This window comes from Penaeus vannamei, chromosome 36, assembly GCF_042767895.1.
Source record: "Penaeus vannamei isolate JL-2024 chromosome 36, ASM4276789v1, whole genome shotgun sequence".
In the NCBI taxonomy this organism is placed as follows: Eukaryota; Metazoa; Arthropoda; class Malacostraca; order Decapoda; family Penaeidae; genus Penaeus; species Penaeus vannamei.
Window position 1 is genome coordinate 22,905,616 of NC_091584.1, and position 20,000 is coordinate 22,925,615.

The 20,000-nt window shown below is 41.0% G+C and overlaps 3 protein-coding genes across 7 annotated transcripts in view; 1 reads left to right on the forward strand and 2 right to left on the reverse strand.

Annotated features, from left to right (window-relative positions):
- The window catches only part of LOC138859497 (uncharacterized), a 3,060-nt gene extending 878 nt beyond the window's left edge, over positions 1–2,182 (reverse strand). Inside the window, exons 1-2 of the mRNA XM_070114924.1 lie at positions 2,154–2,182; positions 1,101–1,217 (exon numbers count right to left, since the gene is read on the reverse strand). Of these exons, the coding sequence (XP_069971025.1) occupies positions 1,101–1,217; positions 2,154–2,182 (146 nt within the window). The remainder of the gene's footprint in view (positions 1–1,100; positions 1,218–2,153) is intronic.
- On the forward strand, positions 274–6,857 carry LOC113808337 (fructose-bisphosphate aldolase). 5 transcript variants are annotated; one of them, XM_027359748.2, is made up of 7 exons: positions 274–614; positions 3,261–3,471; positions 3,747–3,866; positions 4,112–4,357; positions 4,611–4,793; positions 5,107–5,355; positions 5,586–6,857. In XM_027359748.2, exons 2-7 carry the CDS (start codon positions 3,268–3,270, stop codon positions 5,679–5,681), a joined length of 1,098 nt encoding a protein of 365 aa, XP_027215549.1. In that variant the 5' UTR covers positions 274–614; positions 3,261–3,267; the 3' UTR covers positions 5,682–6,857. The 5 variants fall into 5 exon arrangements, with proteins under 5 accessions (XP_027215549.1, XP_069970733.1, XP_069970734.1 ...); XM_070114632.1 differs by lacking the exon at positions 274–614 and adding an exon at positions 709–731; XM_070114633.1 differs by lacking the exon at positions 274–614 and adding an exon at positions 878–1,206.
- Positions 6,858–9,899: 3,042 nt separating this feature from the next.
- LOC113808336 (fructose-bisphosphate aldolase) lies at positions 9,900–19,420 on the reverse strand. Its single transcript, XM_027359746.2, has 6 exons — positions 19,260–19,420; positions 12,561–12,771; positions 12,181–12,300; positions 11,623–11,868; positions 10,900–11,082; positions 9,900–10,657 (listed from the first exon to the last, which is right to left on the reverse strand). The coding sequence occupies exons 2-6, from the start codon at positions 12,762–12,764 to the stop codon at positions 10,319–10,321; spliced, it is 1,092 nt and encodes a 363-aa protein (XP_027215547.1). The 5' UTR covers positions 12,765–12,771; positions 19,260–19,420; the 3' UTR covers positions 9,900–10,318.
- Between the last annotated feature and the right edge of the window lie 580 nt (positions 19,421–20,000).

A 20,000-nucleotide genomic window follows, 5' to 3' on the forward strand; every position in this document is an offset into this window, starting at 1 on the left:
AAAATGAATATTCTAATTATTTTTTTTTGTTTACGTTTTTTATTATCATTAATCGACAGGTAACCGGTTGCTCCCTCGCGTACAATCTACACGATACACAAACACTCGTTGGATAAATTTAACCCCATTCACGAGTATCACCATGTCTTTGTAGCCATGGAAGGAGAGAGGAGGGGGCGGGGAGGGGGAGGGGGGAAGGGCGCGGGGAGAGGGGCAGGGTGGGGAGGAGGGGGAGAAGAGGGGAAAGCGCCACAGCCCCGCGAGAAGAAGGGCAGATCGATGTAGAGGTGAATCGTCAAGGACAAGGTCAGTTTACGGCGAAATTCCCCATTTTCCATCGCTTGCCTTCCATCCCACGAGCACCCCTACCCTTCCCGGGTCTTTCCCCTCGCCAAACCTCGGCAGCGACCCCGTGACACTGTTTCCCCTCTCGCATTTTCGCCGATTTCCCCTCCGAGTTCGAACCGGGCGCCGGAGAGCGAGGGGCTCTGCGCATGCGCCGACGGAGCGAAGCGAGGGGACGAAGGGCGTTTGAAGGAGAGACCGAGAGATATAGCGGCAGCAATCCCCCGCTCGGCTCACAGCGTCGCTAGCCACGGTCACAGCCACATCAGGTACAGCTCTCTCCTAGTTCCTTCATTTCTAGCTCTCTTTCAGCTTGCTTATATTCTTCATGAATAATGTATAACGTGCTACAAGCCCAGTAGATCTTGCTATTGATCGAAGGGAAGGTAGAGTCAATGTTTTCCCTTCTCCCGTGGTAAATAATGCATACGAGAGATATCGTCTGCACAGGACCCGTGACGCAACAACACAGCCGGCTGACTGCGAACTTCGACTGTGATATAGATATTGTGACGAATAAATCTTTCACACGGGAGATATCGGGACTACGCCCAGGAATCGTTATCCGCAATAAATTTCCAGTGCCTTTGTTACGTAATTTTAAAGCCGCGACCGCATTGCAAAAGCACTCTTTCGTCGCGTAGTAGATATCGATTCAGAGGTTGCACGGGAAAGCTGCAACAATACCTCGCAGTGATTCACAAATAATGCTATAACAACTTAGTATTTACTCAATATTATAACAGATTACAGACCAAGTGAAGAAGTACGATAGAAAGCAGTAATCTTGATGGCCACGGGATGCAGGGCACCGGATAACAGGGTTGCCGGCTGCCATGAGTTTTCTCACGTCCGCTCCTGGTGGGTGACCCCTTTAAAAGGAGTGAAGAAATACGTGTTATTAATTGTGATGTGATATACGCTGAAATTGGTAATTAGCCTCCTTTTCTTTTAAATACGAGTGCGATGCGTTGGAAAATTACGCAGAAATTGGACTCCTCTTTTTGTCATAAGCGAGAGGATATTGTGAAATGCAACAAAAGAAAATGGTATAAAATTACCCGCAGGCTATCAGCTGTGCGTGATCATGGCAGGTTCCGATGTCGATGTTGCTTTGTCACTTCTTGTCGATTTTCTTAAATAGTTTCTTTTCTTCTTTTTTATCTGATTGGAATAATCTGGATTTCTTTCACTTTTCGTATTTCGCCGGCTTCTCTCTGCTCTCGTGGGTTTTATTCCCTTTCACTTTCGTTCGGGCGCTATTTACGTCGCTTTAAAAAATCTTTTGTTTTTCTTTTTCTCAATTAAACACTGTCAACCCCCCCCCCTCTCTCTCTCTCTCTCTCTCTCTCTCTCTCTCTCTCTCTCTCTCTCTCTCTCCGCTTCATTCTCCCCCTCCCCCTCTCCTTCCCTCCCTCTCCCCGAAAACTCAATTACCCGCTCTCTTCTCTCTCTTTCTCCTCTCTTTCCTCTTCTTGCTCTCTCCTCCCACGCATCTCACCCCCCCCCCCTCCCAAACTCAATCGCTTGCCCCTCCCTTCTCATGTTCTCCCCTCGTAGCACCCCTCCCCCTACCCACCCCCATCCACCTCCCACCCTTTCCCCACGTATCCTCCCCTCCGCTACCTGTCCACCCCCACCCCCAGACCCCCCACCTCCTTACCCCCCCTTCTATACCTTCTCACCCCACTCCCTAGTGTACTTCCCGACCTTACCCCCTACTTATACCACCCCCCAACCCCCCTCTCTTGCCCCCTCCACCCCACCCCACCCTTTATTACCAACACGGGCAAGCGCAAACCACTCACTTCGACCACCCCCTTGCACCGAGGGACATACCGCTCTCTCCCCGTGCATACCAATTGAGGAATGTCGCGGACCTGTGTTCACGTGACCGGCGACCCTAATAACGTTGTTCAGATAATCCCATGTGGTGGTCTTTCCTCAAATAACGGGGTTTTGTGCATGAGATGGGCAATTGCGTCGGCGGCGGTGGGGAAGTCATCGAGGTTTTTGTTTCAGAATCTGCTCCCGAATCGGCTGAACCTATGGAACGGTAAAGAAAAAAAAATCAATAGAAAGTGAAAGGATGTTGAGAAGTCTTGAGATTTAAGTGTTTATAGCAACAATGGAATATTAGTCACAGTTTTAAGGATAGAAATGAGAGAAAACAGTATGTACAGCTACATAAAAGAGAAATATGAAAGTAAGCGAATCTCAAATGTCTCGAAAGGGAAAAAGAAAGTTGAAAGTCAAGGAGGTTCACCCGGTCTCCTCTCTTGGCACTGGGCACAAGCCTCTCTTGGGAAAATGCCCAAGGGCAGGCAAGGTCATCAGAAATAACTGACGGATTTGAAATTTTTCTTGCACTTAATTATAAGAAAGTTGACTTATTTGGGATTGTTTGAATATGTTATGGAGATTGTGAAATTTGAAATATACTATAGGGAAACAAGGTTGGGGTTGGAGCAAATTAGTAAATACTAGACATGTAGAAATTGGCTCTTGTTCAATAAGGAAGCTATACAAGTGGATTAAAATGATTATGTGGAAATTTGGTTTAGATGAACATTTTCACATACATATTTGGTATCAATGTTTGGTGAATTATTCAGTTATCCTTTTCTGACAAGGGGCTGTTTTCTTATGGAAGTGAATAAGTTTGTAAATGTGATTTACAAAACATATGATTTTGGGATGATGGGGTCCATTTGATCTATATTTTAGACTGTGGCACACACTAACAATGAAAGAATTTCTGAAAATCAAAGACATTAAAAAGCTAAATAAAAAAAAATTGAAATGTAAGACATTAAGAAGCAAAATAAGAAAACCTTAACAGCTGAACAAATATCTCGGCAACATTTATCATCCATTTTAACATTTGAATTAATAATGGCTCTTTTCCCTTCCAGATCCACCATGACCACTTACTTCAGCTACCCCGAGCCAGCCCTCCGTGAGGAGCTGAGGAGGATTGCCAATGCCATCGTTGCTCCCGGCAAGGGCATCCTCGCAGCCGACGAGTCTGTCTCTACTATGGGCAAGCGCCTGGCCGACATCAACGTTGAGAACACTGAGGAGAACCGCCGCAAGTACCGCCAGCTCCTCTTCACTGCTGACAAGGTATGGGGGTCTTTGTGTCCTATGTTACTGAGTTGTGTTTTTGTAACTCTTTGGTTAGTGATTTTTTTTATTTTATTTTAATTACTCATTGAGAATATTAATGATTATTTCTGTTTGTTTTCTGTGGGTGGGAAATAAGAAATTGTTACATAACATTCAGCAGAAACTTTCAAGAAATGGAAAATGCAGAAAGACTATCATTCAACAGTTATATATTCATAAAGCTATGTTAATAAACCACTTAAATGAATTACCCTTGAATTATTGCATTACAGACTGTAGCTGAAAACATCTCCGGCGTGATCCTCTTCCACGAAACCCTTTACCAGAAGGCCGATGATGGAACTCCCTTGGTTAACCTCATCAAGGAGAGGGGCATCATTCCCGGCATTAAGGTGAATATAAAGAAAGGGAATTTATGCATTTCGTTTAGGCTGTGGGGAGTTACAGTGATTTACTGCAATATGGGTGTATTTCTCTTATCTAGTTAAGAGTGTTTGTAGAGTTTAATGTTTATGTCTGATATGTTATTCAAGATTTAATCACTACTTTGAATACCTTCAATATAGGATGGTGCCAGTAGAGTAATTTTTACTTTAATTAATGCCCTACATATTAAAAATGTCTCCTTTAATGACAGGTCGACAAAGGTGTTGTCCCCCTCATGGGATCTGAAGGCGAGAGCACAACCCAGGGTCTCGATGACCTCTCCCAGCGCTGTGCTCAGTACAAGAAGGACGGCTGTGACTTCGCTAAGTGGCGCTGTGTCCTGAAGATCGGCAAGAACACCCCTAGCTATCAGGGCATGTTGGAGAATGCCAATGTCCTCGCTCGCTATGCATCCATCTGCCAGATGAATGGTCTTGTTCCTATTGTTGAGCCTGAGGTGATTATTTTATGCTTGATTTTGTTGCTTCATTCATTTCATTATGAAATGTTAATTGAATATGTTTATTTTTTAATTAAGAGTTTACAAGACTGATTATCTACTAGTATTTTGTATCTAATTTCATTTACATCTAAATATCATCCATATTAGAGACAGATAGATATGTGGATGAAGTGAAGGCCTGGGAAAATTGTCATACATGAACATAATTTCTCCTTCAGTTCTTTCAAGCCATTGTCTCTCCCAACAGGTTCTTCCCGATGGTGATCACGATTTGGACCGCGCACAGAAGGTTACTGAGACTGTCCTTGCCTTTGTGTACAAGGCTCTGAACGACCACCACGTGTACCTTGAGGGCACCCTCCTTAAGCCCAACATGGTCACTGCTGGTCAGTCATGCCCCAAGAAATACACTCCCCAGGAGGTTGCTAAGGTATGTTAAATTGACTTTTATCTGGAGTCTCCATAGTGAAAATACTTTCAGGTGTTTGTGAATGTCCTTTTAGGCTTAAACAATTGCCTTCATAAAGTCAAAGTCTGGTTTTGCTTAATCAGTTAAGGAATATTTGATTACTTAAGAAAGGGTTTGTAATCTCTTACTGTATATGATATTATAGTTAAATAAGTACATTAGGGTTTCAGTTGAATTTTAAAAGACTCGGTTTTAATAGCCTCTAAGACTGGAGCTTTGACAACACTACACACATACCAAAGCCAATGACAGTTAACCTTTCTCGATTCCCTAGGCCACAGTGGTTGCTCTGTCCCGCACCATGCCCGCTGCTGTTCCTGGCGTGACCTTCCTCTCTGGTGGTCAGTCTGAGGAAGAGGCCTCAGTCCATCTTGATGCTATTAACAAGAGCACTGATGCCAAGAAGCCATGGGCTCTCACCTTCAGCTATGGTCGCGCTCTCCAGGCTTCTGTCCTCAGGGCATGGGGTGGCAAGGACGAGAATGTCAAGGCTGGCCAGGAGCAACTCATGATGCGCGCTAAGGTAAGTTAGACTTGAGGCTTTGTTAGTCCTGTGATTGTTTGATTTTATAAGTTCTGTTTTTTATCTTTTTATTTCAAAATTTAGGGTTGTACGCAGAAAGAATAAGTAGAGAGAAAAGTATCACACAAATTTCAGCTGCAAATCTAAAATAGAGTTATCTAGTTTCTATATATCATACATAATCATATAAATGGAACAAATATCTAAAAAATTTATTTTCCTATCGGCAGGCTAACGGCAATGCTTCTCTCGGCAAGTACGAATGGGGCTCATGCAAGGGCTTTGCTGGTGACGCTGGACTCTTCATCAAGGATCACGCTTACTAAATCCACTCCCAACGACAAGCGAAGTAAGATCTCATATCCTCAGACAGACGTTGGGGATTATTATCTTTGGAGCGCCCTGCTAGCTATCCTTAAAATCATGTACAGTCCGACATTAAATTCACCTACCCTTTGCCAGAGGATTATAGGTCTCAACCAGACGATATTGTATCTGGGATCATCACCATCAGGTTAAAAATTGTTAAGCAGTTTTTTTTGATGTGTGATGTTAGAATGTACCTGTTGATGTCAATATGATAGATTGATTATTTTAAGTCCAACAACAGCTGTGCTAAAATGCTAAAGACATAATAGTCAAGTAAAACATTATATATAATAGAACAACTATTGAAATGATCATAAGTCCTTATATCTCATCATTTAACTCTTGAATTCCATATTTCATTCAAGTACATGTGTTGAATAAATCTGCGTCTTTTGTGTACTAGCTTCTTTCTGTGAACAAGATGGAAGGCTCAGGAAGGAGAGAAAAAAAAGAGTAACCGCATCGAAAAGAAATCAAGTACTATGCGTTTTGTTTCTTCTTTACGTGCGAGTACAAACCAAAACTCTTGGGTCCTTCGTGTCTGGTCCCCTTGCAATAAGATTTTTTTTTTTTTTTGAAGAATAATAACAGCAAGAAGAATCAACTTATTATGTTGTCCTCTGTATTTATATATTTATCACGTGCGGTATGAGTTATTGCGAAGGGCAGTTAAAAGAAGCAGGTAAAAGACAGATACAAAAATGTCTTGGTGTCGGTTCAGCACCTGTGTGAGAGTCATGCTATGTATACATTTTGTATATGAATGAAGTGTGTATAGTATTGTATTGTTGTATTGAGCCTGTGGTATGTTGTAAATCATGCCAGAGTGAAGAGAAGTTCTATCAGTTGTTCATAAGGAGCAGTGTAACAAAAAAGATTTGTGATATAAAAGTTTGTTAAATAGTTCGTCTGTTTCTATATTTAAAAATGAATTGGCAGATCATTTATCTTTTTTACCGTTTATCTTTTCTTTCTTTTTTTTTCTTTTACATGGCTCTTTTTTGTAATAGCTGATTGATTTTTTTCTTTTGAAAATCATGATTTATGAAAAGGTCCAAATATTATTTGATGATGCACGAAACAATAAATAATATATTATGTATGTTCGAGGAAAAAATATACATAAAACTATATCCACTGTTTTTCTATCCCACTTTGAAGAAACCTGAAACAGGATTGAGAATGAGCTGAATGCATAATGAATATAAAAATATTACATATATATACACATCAGTACAGGTAGCAGTTGGATAAAGCATATGTTCTCAGGGTATTACTTAGTAAGTTGGTATTTATCATGGAGACTATACCATTTACATTGTTAATGAATTATTCCAATTTCCCCTCTAAGAAGAAGAAGAAAAAAATAGATGTCATGGATTGTATTAATCCCTTCAAATATCACACATATGATTGGAAGTAAACAAAAATTATCTAGTCTACAGTTTTTAAGAAATGGCAAAAGAGATGGATATAAAATCAAGAACTTAAATAGGGACAATGCTACTATGTGTCAATGTTTGATAACATAATCATAAACATTATGCTTTGGTCTAAAAGAAAAAAAAAAAAAAAACACAGTGAATTGAGATCAAAGCAGAAAAGAAAACATTCATATATTCAAAGTATATCAATATTTTGAATCTTCTAGAATATAGTTAATTTATTTTCATTACATTCCTTTTGTACTGGAAATAGGAATCACAAATTCTATCTGTGCTCAATATTGTAAACAGATCTTTGATATCCATAACATTTTTTGGTGGTTTATTGGCAAAGACGACTTCTTACTAGAAAAAATTTCTCTCTTTTTTTTCTTTTTCATTTTTAGATTTTATCAATTTCCCTTTGGAAAATACATATTTCAATTTCATGAATGACTTCCTTCAAACTTTGTTGTTGTTTCTTGAGTTTTGAATATTATTAGTGACATTTCCTATATATTCTTCAAACAATAACTATTGAGAAGTTTTAGTGATATCACAAAATAACCAGTATTATCTTTTATTTTTAAAGGATATGCCTCAATAGCTTTCAATAAAGTCTGTTCTTTAGAAATGTAGATCTAAATCGTCATTACCTTGAAACTTCTGTAACATCATCGTCTTTATATTAGTGAAAGCTGAAATATCATTTCATATATATAAGAATTAATATCTTTTCTTTGCATACTTACATCTACTTTCTTTACCAATTATCAGAAATTCTCTCTATTTACAGCTTATTTGACATATTGTATTTACTTTTTCCAGTGTTTTCATTTTAAATCATATTTCAATAGTAGAGCAATTACTTGAGATCATAGAAATATATTGACATGATAAAGAAGTAAGTCAATGTCTGTTATATCTGTCAATGGAATACTTTTCAAAAATGTTATCATTGTTATTTTTACTATAATTAATTATTATTTTGAGTTATTACTCTAGTTATTGTTAATATTGTTCTTACAGTTTTGTTTATTATTGCTCCTATTATTATCATTACTTATTATCATTTATGTTATAATTATTATAATTGCAAATAATATTATTGTTTTTTAAATCCAACAGTGATCCAAAATGACTTGCAATTTTCCATTATGGGCATTTAAATTATTTAGACTAAAATTTCAGACTGAAAACTATCATTTCAAGTCTGTTCTTATGCATTAACTGAGAGAACAGAAGACATATTTTTTTAACTGATAATACCCCCTAGAAAAAAAATGTTTATCTATTTTTACTATCTTTTTATCAGATTTTCATCTACTAAAACTAGTCTGGTTATCATAATGCTGTATGAACACTCCACACGGGGGTGGTGTGAGGGTTGGGAATAACTGTTATCCCTGTTATCTGATTAGTCACCCTATACATGTTCCAATCCTGTTACCTGAGTGGCCACTTCATACCACTATCAACCCAGTCAGAATGGCCGCTTTATGCCTCTATCAATCCTGTTATCTGAATGGCCAACCTGTCTCTATTAACTTGTGATCGGAATGCCCATTATATACTGCTATCAATCCTGTTATCTGAATGGCCACTCTATACTGCTGTCAATCCTGTTATCTGAATGGCCACTGTCTCTTATCACCCTGTTATCTGAATGGCCACTCTATACTGCTGTCAATCCTGTTATCTGAATGGCCACTTAAGCCTTTATCAACCCTGGAATCTTTCTACCTACCCTATTTACGTTTCACTCCTATTAGCCATCTTATGCCTATGCCACTTCTGGAACACTGAATGACCACCCCATGCCTGTGCCAACCCTGATATCTGAATGGCCACTCTATGCCTCATCAGCCCTGAAATATATCTGTTTACTGCATGTCTCCTCCCCTCAATATCTTTAACGGTAATTGGTGGTTGCCCTGTCTGAAGCGGGGCATTTTATTTCAGTAATTCAAGTAGATGTGGGTAGAGGTGATAAAGGTGGGAAATTGACAAATTTCTCACGTGTGGAATGGTGTGTGTGGAGTGTGTAGTGTGGTGCATGTTTGTGTATTTATGCACTTCCACCCACAAAAAAAATGAATATGCTACTATTTGGCAGACGTTAACAGTTGCATAGACTTTTCTTTTCAAAGATATTTTAGTCTGTTTTATAAAATGCTTGAAAAATCAACATTTCAGTATCCTCTTCCACCGATTTCAAACGAAGAAGGCTTGGAAATTTTGTAAAAGTTTACACCGAAGCTAAAGCAGGGACGATTTTTGGTAAATATCAATATCTTTACGAAGACTAAAAAAAGTATTTTTCTACCTTATACAAATTCCGCGAAGACGCCTCCGTTAAAGGATCAAAGCCACTTTCTACTTATAATGGCATTTCCAAGTCTCCTCCTTCGGTTTTATACTGAATCCTAGGCTTCGCATTACAAAGGTACAAGGCATTCAACACGCATTTCTGGAACATAAAGGATCAGATCAGCCTGAGGTACAACTTTTTCTCTTACATTTCCAAATTTACTTCAGTATGCTTATGTAAATTACTGAAAATATTCATTATTGAAGATTTTGTAGATTTGGGTAGATGTTATATTTACCTTTCTAACACAAGTCCATTACTAATTTTGTAAATGCAGTTTTGTTTTATATGTACTATGTCAAAATGCTTTTCTTTGTATATTCATATTAAGATCTCCATTTAAAGATAAAACTCTGGTTTAGGATTAAATATCTACAACATTACATTCCTTGATTTTATTGTTTTAAATCAAAGCGTCACACATGGAATGCTAACAGATTCAACAACAACATTTTTGGTGCAGGACATGGACAATATAGCTTTGAAGTTAATTAGGTACACATAAGGGTGGTGGTGGTTACTCGGCACTTGATATATATACATATACCTATGACACTTCCGAACATGTCCTATGAAAGACGAACAATTCTCAAATCTTTAAACAGAAATCCATAAGTTCATTCCATCATGACAACTCAACCGCAGAGATGGGGGGAGGGAGGGGCAAGAGACACAAATCTCCGGAAGAAAGATGACATTTTGACGATGACAGAAGGATGAAAGAAGGAGGGAAAGAGAGGACTGTTCCTCGCGTGATAGCTTCGAGGTCGTCCTTGTACTAGTGGATCTCGAAGGGCGTCTAGTACTGGTGGTTCTTGACGAAGAGGCCCTCGTCCCCGGCGGCGCCAGCGACAGTGCCAGCCGCGTACTTGCCGACGGCGGCGGCTCCGTTGGCCTTGGCTCTCTTCAGGAGCTCGGCCTGGCCTGCCTTCACGTCCTTGCCGCTCCACGCCTTCAGGGCCGACGCCTGCAGAGCGCGGCCGTAGCTGAAGGTGAGCGCCCAGGGCTTCCTGCCGGCCGTGCACTTGTTGATGGCGTCCAGGTGCACCGTCGCCTCCTCCTCGGACTGGCCGCCGGAGAGGAAGCAGATGCCGGGCACGGCGGCGGGCACGGTGCGGGACAGGGCCAGGACGGTGGCCTGCAGAGGGGAGAGTTGTGTTACGGGTTGTTTTATACAAATCTGTCTTAAGAACCAATATTAACAAATGGGGTTATCGGCTTTTATAAATAAAACTGTCCCTGCGTATCATAAACAAAATGGGAGGGTGCCAAGAAAATTCCTTGCGCAAAATAAGAAACAAAATTCTCTTGCATAAATTTTAAAAAATAATCTAACCACGAACTACAATACCATTACAAGAAAGCCCGAAATGAACTCACCGTAGCAGCCTGCTGTGGTGTGTACTTGGTAGGGCATTCCTGGCCAGCGAGGACCATGTTGGGCTTGAGCAAAGTGCCTTCGAGGAAGACGTGGTGGTCGACGAGGGCCTTGTAGGTGAAGGACAGGACGGCCTCGGTGACCTTCTGGGCGCGCTCCAGGTCGTGGCTGCCGTCCATCAGCACCTGTGACGGGAAACACCATCAGGACATGTTGAAGGGAGAAAGACCATGTTTCTACACTCAAGAGCCAAAATAAAGATCTAAAAAGGTCTTATCATAAGGCCACGAGAGTCAAAACTCACAGGTCCCGTCAACGCCCCCCCCCCAATCATTTTCAATAAATTTAATTATTCTCTCCAAAATATTATTTGATGACTTTGAAAAGCTGTTCTTTTGCCAAGCATTTTAGAAAGAATACTTTTATTAGTAAATATGAATGTAAAGCGTCATGATTATCCACAAGAACCAAGATGGTGATTTGATGACTTTGAAAAGCTGTTCACTTCTTTAAATGCTTGAAAAAATAGACAATGAACGAGAAATAATAGTCCCATCAGTTTTCATTTCAGTCCGGACGTAAAACAGGAACTTTCATTCTTAAGGCCTACCGTATATACCCATCTCATTTTTGCCATATCTATTTAATAACGCATTTCAGCAACAAACAATAACAAGAACAATAAAAATAATACAACAACAACAAAGCCACGATTCCTCCCTCACCTCGGGCTCAACAATGGGCACGAGGCCGTTCATCTGGCAGATGGAGGCGTAGCGAGCGAGGACATTGGCGTTCTCCAACATGCCCTGATAACTGGGGGTGTTCTTGCCGATCTTGAGGACACAGCGCCACTTAGCGAAGTCGCAGCCGTCCTTCTTGTACTGAGCACAGCGCTGGGAGAGGTCATCGAGACCCTGGGTTGTGCTCTCGCCTTCAGATCCCATGAGGGGGACAACACCTTTGTCGACCTGTCAGGAACGAAGATTTTTTTTAGCAATAAATAGGACAATTGTCAGCAATAAATAGGATAATATTCAAAGTAATGATTACCCAGCTGACAGCCACCCCTCTTTTTTTATTATTGCAAGTCGATCCGACGGGAAACACATTTATAACCTCAACTAAATTAAAGATTTCTGATTTCTGGTTCTTCAATAATTTTTCGAGTTCTATATAAATTTCTGATTTCTCATTTCTCTATAAATTGTATATTTCTGATTTCTCTATGAATTATTCTACTGGAATGAAATAAAAATGAAAATAACGCTTCGAAAACTAACCTTGATTCCGGGGATGATACCGAGTTGTTTGATGAGATCGACGAAGGGGCGACCGTCATCTGTTTTCTGGTAGAGTGTCTCGTGGAACAGAATCACACCCGAGATGTAGTTTCCGAGCTCCTGTAAAGAGGATCAGAATCCATTTCTTGTTCCTACTTTCTGATGGAAGTTATAGAAGGCAATTCTGCGTGCGACATGCTTCTTTAAAAACGTTCTAGTTCGATTCACAAGAAAATTTAGGAAGAAAACTCGATTCTATATACAAATCCCAAATTCCAAAGATTCAGAAAATGCCATTCACAACACCACCTCCCCCCCAAATCATATTCAAAAAGCCAAACTCTTAAAACAAAAAACCTTCCCAAACCCTCCCCCTTTACCTTTTCGGAAGTGAAGAGCAGCTGGCGGTATTTGCGTCTGTTCTCCTCCGTGTTCTCGAGGCCGATGTTGGCCAGGCGCTTGCCCATGGTGCCTGTGGACTCGTCGGCGGCCAGGATGCCCTTCCCTGGGGCCACGATGGCGTTGGCGATGCGCCGGAGCTCGGCCTGGAGCTCAGGGGCGGGGTAGCTGAAGTAGGTGGTCATGGTGCTTCTGTTGGAGGAGGAGGAGGAGGAGGGAGTTGAGTGTTGAGAGGAGAGGGAGTTCTGGAAGAGGGGGAGGTGGAGGAGGTGGGAGGAGGAGGAGGAGAGGGAGGTGGGAGGAGGAGAGGGAGGTGGGAGGAGGTGGAGGAGGTGGAGGAGGTGGTGGTTGGTGGGACAGGGTCTGAGTGTTTGGAAGAGGGGGAGGAGGAAGAGGGAGGTGGAGGAGTTGGAAGAGGAGGAGGAGGAAGAAGGAAGAGCCGGGATGCGGTCTGAGTGTTGAGAAGTTCTGCGCGGGGAAATATCTGACTTTCTGATTAAGGTTCTTCGAGTTTACTTGATGCTTAATTCTTAATTTGACTTTTTATTGTGGCTGTACAGATGGTAAATCTACTGATTACTGCCTAATGCTTTCCTTAGCTAATCATGTCAGTTTTGCCTCTTCGAAGTCTGAACAACGCAAGTGCTCCAGAACTACTTGCTGTCCCTTGCATTTAACCTTTTGTCCACACCAGACAAGCATCTCTACATACATATATAACTTGAACAACTAAACTAGATCGAACTGTGGATACACGGTACCTGCCATATGAACACTGAATCATTTTATTTCTTTACTCATTTACTTATTCGTGTATCCTTGTTTCGACTACCACTAAAAGGTACTTGCAGAATGCTCGGCAATAAATACCCCTTTTAAACATTATATATACTCTCTCAACTCATCTATGAACAAACAAGATAATGTCGTACAAACTTTGACCATTTAATAAAAATCCTCTATTTTCTAGTTGTATATTCTGATGAGACATTTTTGATAAACGAAGATGAACATTTGCAGAAAAAAAAATGCCAAAGATGCTACAGACATTTTGCAACATGCTGTATTGACCTTGAGAATAAACAGCTTCAAACAAGTTTCTTGTGTGCAACTACAACAGTCGACTTCTCTGCCTCAAATCTAATGCAGTTTGATATTAAGAACAATCTGACCTTGTTTTTTCTCTTTTTTACTCAATACTCATGAAAATATGGATAAATAACGAAATGAAAACATCAGAATTAATTATAATGTATAACATGTGGGACCAGATCCAAAGCGTCATAACTCGTGTTTTTGTTGTTTGGCGTCAGTAGAGGGGGGGGGGGTAACTCGTTCAGGGAGGTGGGGGGGGGGGAAGGAGGTTGGGGGAAGGGCAGGGTGAAGGAATTAGTTGGGCGGGGAGGGAGGGAGGAAGAGGGTTAAGGGAAAGGGAGAAGGGAGGAGGAGGAGGAAGGGGAAAGGAAGGAGGAGAAAGAAGGGGTTGGGAGAGGGATGAGAGGGGGAGGGGGAAGAGGAGGGGAAAGGAAGAGGTCAAGAGGGGAGGGGATGAGAGAAGAGAAGCAGGAGGGGAGGACTGGGAAGAAGTCAACTTGACTTCTCCAAGGACAACCCCAATACTACACCCCCCCTCACCCTTCTACGTGCAACGAATACCCAATGATGCATCCTCAACAAGATCACCCAAAACTACACCAAAACCACAGAGAAGAGATATTCCCTCGAGATACAAAAAGAAACTTATCTGAAGCTTTTTTTTTTCATGAATGGCGGTACCCCCCCTCTCCCCCTCCCTCCCTCCCTCCCCCACCCAGCAGATATTGGTAACCACAAGGTGACCCTGCGTAGCCCCCACCCCCCATCCCATCCCACCCTCCTGCACCATACCCCCTCCCCCCGACCCCCCTGTTGCCCCTGGAAACGACGCCGGCATTGCACAAACACCATCTCATGCCCCTGGGTACAATATCCTGTCCCCGAGCAACATACCCAGTGACAAGGAGGGTGGAGGGTGGAGGGGGGGGGGTATTCTGTGACCTCAACGACCTCACAGACGACTGACAAGCGAGTAAACAAGGAGGGTGGAGGGGGGGGGTATTCTGTGACCTCTACGACCTCACAGACGACTGACAAGCGAGTAAACAAGGCAATTGGCTTGAGAATTACCTCTCGTTGCTGGCTTGTGGTGGCTAATCTCGACGGTATGGATGCACAAAGTTTTGGCAAATGGAAGATGGTATTCTTGTAGAGGACAGAAAAGTTGCAGTTGTCGGTATAACGAATATTCTGCAGACAATGACGATAATGGTAAAGATACAGGAAGAAAAATCGCCACTCAGTGTTTCCACTCGGCGCTCCCGAATTCCTGCTCTATCTTGCCGTGCACAACGAGGTGAAAACAATATTTGCCAAGGGATTTTTGAGGGTCCTATGTTCTTTTCACATTTCTTCCTATGCCTCCTTTTCTCTTTTACTGCTATCTCTCGCCTCTTCCTCCTCCCTCCTCTTTATTCCATACACCTATTCCCTCTTCCTCATTACATTCATTTCATCCACCTATTACCTCTTCCTCCTCCTCATTTATTCCTTCCACCTTTTCCCTCTTCCTTCTCCTTTATTCCTCCCACTTTTCGTCTCCTTTTTTTCTACTCATGAATACAGAGGTGAAAACTATTTACCAGGGGGTTCTGAGGGTCTGAACCCCCACTATGAACCCTCCCCTCGCATCGGGCACGTCCAGTCACATCAACCTAGATAAGATACATTTTGTGACGTGGAAAGCAGTACCCTCGAGGTTTAAAGATTTCGAGGAACAACTGCTACGGTTATCCTCAAGGTTCGATGACCTTCGAGAACATTTGTCTGGACTCTCTCAGCCTCATCCCTGTGCGGTGTCAATTCTTCTTATTTTCTCCCTTTTCTTGCGTTATTTTTAAACCGGCAAGATTTGGGTCGACAACAGACGTAACAAACCGATATTTTGACGAAATGTCTGCCTAATAAAAGTGACAGAATGCCAAGACTGATTTAGATCTATCTTTGTGCAATGTATCGTCCTTTTATTCGTATAATCTATGTCAGTATCATTTTGGGTTGACAGCAAACACGTGACGATTTACCAAGAAATAATGCAAGTCTATCTTATAAAAAAAAAAAAAAAAACTTATTGGACTGACGACAAACTCAAATATATAAAAATAAATAATAATAATAAATTATAATTAATATAAAAAATAACAATTAAAAAATACAAATTATAATAATAGAATAATACCGAATTACTGAAGACCTACAAGACTGTTTATTAAGACCTTAAACCCCACCAAGAATATTATAATCAAATCAACACAGATTAAACATACCAAAACACCCCTTAAAGACAAGGGCAGGACGGAGGGCGGACAAATAACCTTTCCGAACAACAAGTTTTTGTTCAAGAACGGCGGAGAAGTTCAGGACGAGTGAACAAATGAACAAAGCCCCCGAAGACATTTATCTTATAGCAGTGTCCGTATGTGTGTGTGCTGTTGTATATATAAATATGTAAGCCTATGTGAATTCAAAATGACACGTGTAAGCATAATCGTTTTTCGAAATCCGCTTTTATGAAAACAGTCAAGTTACAAGACAATAAATAAACAAATAATTCAATCATACATTAGAAAAAAAAAATCTTAGTCTGGATTTAAATCAAAATCACCCTACAAAAATACTGAACAACAAAACGAATGAACACATACTCATACACAAATGTATAAAATAAATATACAGACGCATGAACATAAATAGGAAAATAACCTAGCCATTTTTCTCCATTTTCCTTCTTAACTTATTGGATATATTATTCCCATTTTCCTTTATTACTTATTAGATACATTTCTTCCCTATTTTTCCTTTATCATTCATAAGATCCATAAAAAATAATATAAATAAATAAATAAATAAATAAATGAATAAATAAATAAATAAAATATAATAAATAAAACAAATAAAACAAATAAAATAAATAAAATAAATAAAATAAATATAATATAATAAAATAAAGAAAAAAAAATTATCGTAGCAAACATACAATCAACAAAACACTTCAATGAAATCTTATTTGAAGAGCCAAAAGATTACATTCACTCCCTTATCACGTTCTTACGAAAGAGGTGAACGAGATAAGAGATAAAAGGTGGAGACAAAAAAAAAGGTTCGTTAATCTTCATCGGAAATTAATTAGTTCCATCATTTATCACATTTTATTTCTTTTCTGCTTCATGGAGATAGGAAGCAGAGGGAGAAAATGAAAATGAAAAAAAAGAGAAAGGAAGTAATAATTAAGAGAAACTGGAAGGAGACGAAAAGTGGGAGGAATAAAGGAGAAGAGGGAAAAGGTGGAAGGAATAAATGAGGAGGAAGAGGGAAAAGGTGGAAGGAATAAAGGAGGTGGAGGAAGAGGGAAAAGGTGGAAGGAATAAATGAGGAGCAGGAAGAAGGAAAAGGTGGAAGGAATAAATGAGGAGGAAGACGGAATAGGTTATGGAATAAAGAGGAGGGAGGAGGAAGAGGCGAGAGAGAGCAGTAAAAGAAAAAAGAGAGACATAGGAAGAAAATTGAAAATTACAAGAAAGGAGAAAGAAACGAGGGGAGAATAGTTATTAAAAAATGACAATGTGAAAGACGGTGTAACGAGGAATAAAGCAAAAGAAAAATAAATTAAGCGAATATAAGATGAGATGGAATAAAAATACATGACTTTTGACGAAAAAAAAACAAATACTTGGAAAGATTATCACACCAAATTAATTCCCACGAGAATTTTTCTTAACCCACTTATAGCGTATCATTATCTCCTTTAAATCATTAACCTTTTAGACACAAGTTTGATAAGCTATCTAGGAATCACCCTTAGCCATTGGCGATTGAGAAGCAGCGCGCTAGATTCCCCTCCTCCCCCCCATCACCCACAGGCCTATGTATGCCTCGAGGCTGTAAATCCTTTTCCACACATAGGCCTACAAAAAAAAATCTTCCCATACACTCGTCTCCCTCCCTCCTCCCTCCTCCCTCCTCCCTCCTCCCTACCCCCTCCCCCCTCCATCGCTCTCTCTCTCTCTCTCTCAAAGGTTTCTCGAGGCTAAAGAGAAAGTTTTTGAGAGAATGTCCCCTTCTATTCTCCGTCTCTCGTACTGTAGAGTTTTATTTCGGTAATAGATACATTTCTCTTATTTTATTTATTTATTTTTTATTTTTTTTACTTTAGGATAATCTACATCTACAGGGTACCGGCTTCCCACTCTCGCCTGTTTGCGGTCACAGCCAATAGATGGCGTTCGTCCTACTACGCCTTTTACGTTATAAATTCCTCAGCGATAAGGCTTTTCTCTTATCTATTCTCCCGATAAACTACCTTGCTTAGAACAGACCCGAAGAGAACTAATCTTTGTACCAGATATGGACTGTAAATTTTCCGTTCTTTGATCACAGAATTCAGTGTTGGATAAATAAATGACGGATGGATGGAAACTGGATTCTGAAACACCTGTGGCTTGGGTTATTACAGGTGTGATATAACCTGCCTACCTCCTCCACCACCACGTATGCAAATATGCATGATCGCACGTGTATGCAAGGTCTATACAAGTACTTAGATAGACCTTGCGTGTATATACATACAAAAGAACGATTATGCTTACATGTGTTCTTTTACATACACACAGGCTTATAGACCTACATATACAACTACATACATAACTACAACCACACGTTAAACACCAACATCCACATATATTACACAAACTCATCCACAGCCATAAACATCTACACATAACATCCACACACACAAATATCCACATCCACAGATAATCCCACACACACACATTCTCTTCCTCACCCACACAAACATCCACGCACACACACATTCTCAAATCAAACGACAAACAACCAAACAAACACCAACGCAATGGGTGTACGTGACGAATTGTAAAAAGCCAAGAATGTTGCTTCGACGTAAAAGTTTGTGCAGAATATCCATCACATAATAGCCGATTATGCGAGAATATGTTCAGTAAAAAAACAGCTCAATCTGATTTTTATTTATTTTTTCTCTATCTATTTTAGAAGCGTAACTGCAGTTAAAATGAAAAGGTCACTTGCCTTGTAGACAAACGAACATACTGCGTCTTCGATATAAGGTTATGCCTAGAATGAATAAAAGAATATACTTCATAATCGCTTATTTTGATAATTTGTAATGAAAGACATGCAGAGAAAGTGGCAACCAAACAAAACTTTTGTGATTGGGATATTTTCTCTTCCATACGAGTTTCTTTAAAAATATGTCAGAAATATGCGTTTTCTGCCCTGTAGTTATCTATTTGTACAACAAACTATGGTTTTAGTTGTTAAATTGGTCCTATGGTTGTGAAAATCGAAAGAAAAATACCAAAAGGAGGTATCTAAGACTGAACTCAACCATGAACAGTTATTCCGACTAACAACGCAGTTATTCGCCCACCACGAGAGAGAAAACAAATCCAGTAAAATAAAAAAAACATTAATTACAAAAAATGCTTAATAACAAAACCCCTACACCTGATACACTCACCAACCCACCACCACCCCCTTTATAAAGAAAACACCTACATAACCCACCAACTTTCTTTCTTAAATACCCAAACATGGACGCAACATACCGGAATGTATGTGGGGTGATAGGGGGTTCCTTTCTCCGTCCGTTCTCTGCGGGTGTTGGTGGCCGAGTGCCGGGCTGACGGAGAACCGGGAGAAGGGAAGGGAGGGGCCGTGGTGGCGTCGTGGAGGTGGCGTGGCTGTGGAGTGTCGTTTGGGGGGGAGGGAGAAGGGGGGAGAAAGAGGGGAGGGGAGGGAGGAGGGGGAGGGGAGGGGAGGGAGAAGGGTGGGAGAAAGGGGAGGGGAGGGAGAAGGGGGGGAAAGGGGAAGGAGGAGGGAGAAAGGGGAGGGGAGGGAGAAAGGGGAGGGGAGGGAGGAGGGGGGGAAAGGGGAGGGGAGGGAGGAGGGATGGGGGAGAGAGTTGTTGTTAGGAGGAGGGGGAAGGAGGTAGAGGGGAGGGGGTATGGTGTGTTATAGGGTGGGGGAAGGAGGGGGGAGGAAGGGGTAGATGTAGAGGTAGAGGACGTGATGGAGAAAGAAGTAAGTAGACGATGAGGAAGTGAGGAAGAAGGAGAGAGATGTGGTAGTAGGAGGCTCAAGAAGTTAGAAGATGAGAGAAGAGGGAGTATGGAAGTACAGATATTAGAAGCGGAAGAGGAGGAGGTGGAGGAGAAAGGCGGGAAGAATAGGAAAGGAAGTGGGAAGAAGAGGAGAGAAGGAACAGGAGTAGGTTGAGGAGATAAGATAAAGAAGGGGGGAGGAGGGGAGAGAAAAAAGAGAGGGAGGACGAGGGAAAAAAGAGGAGG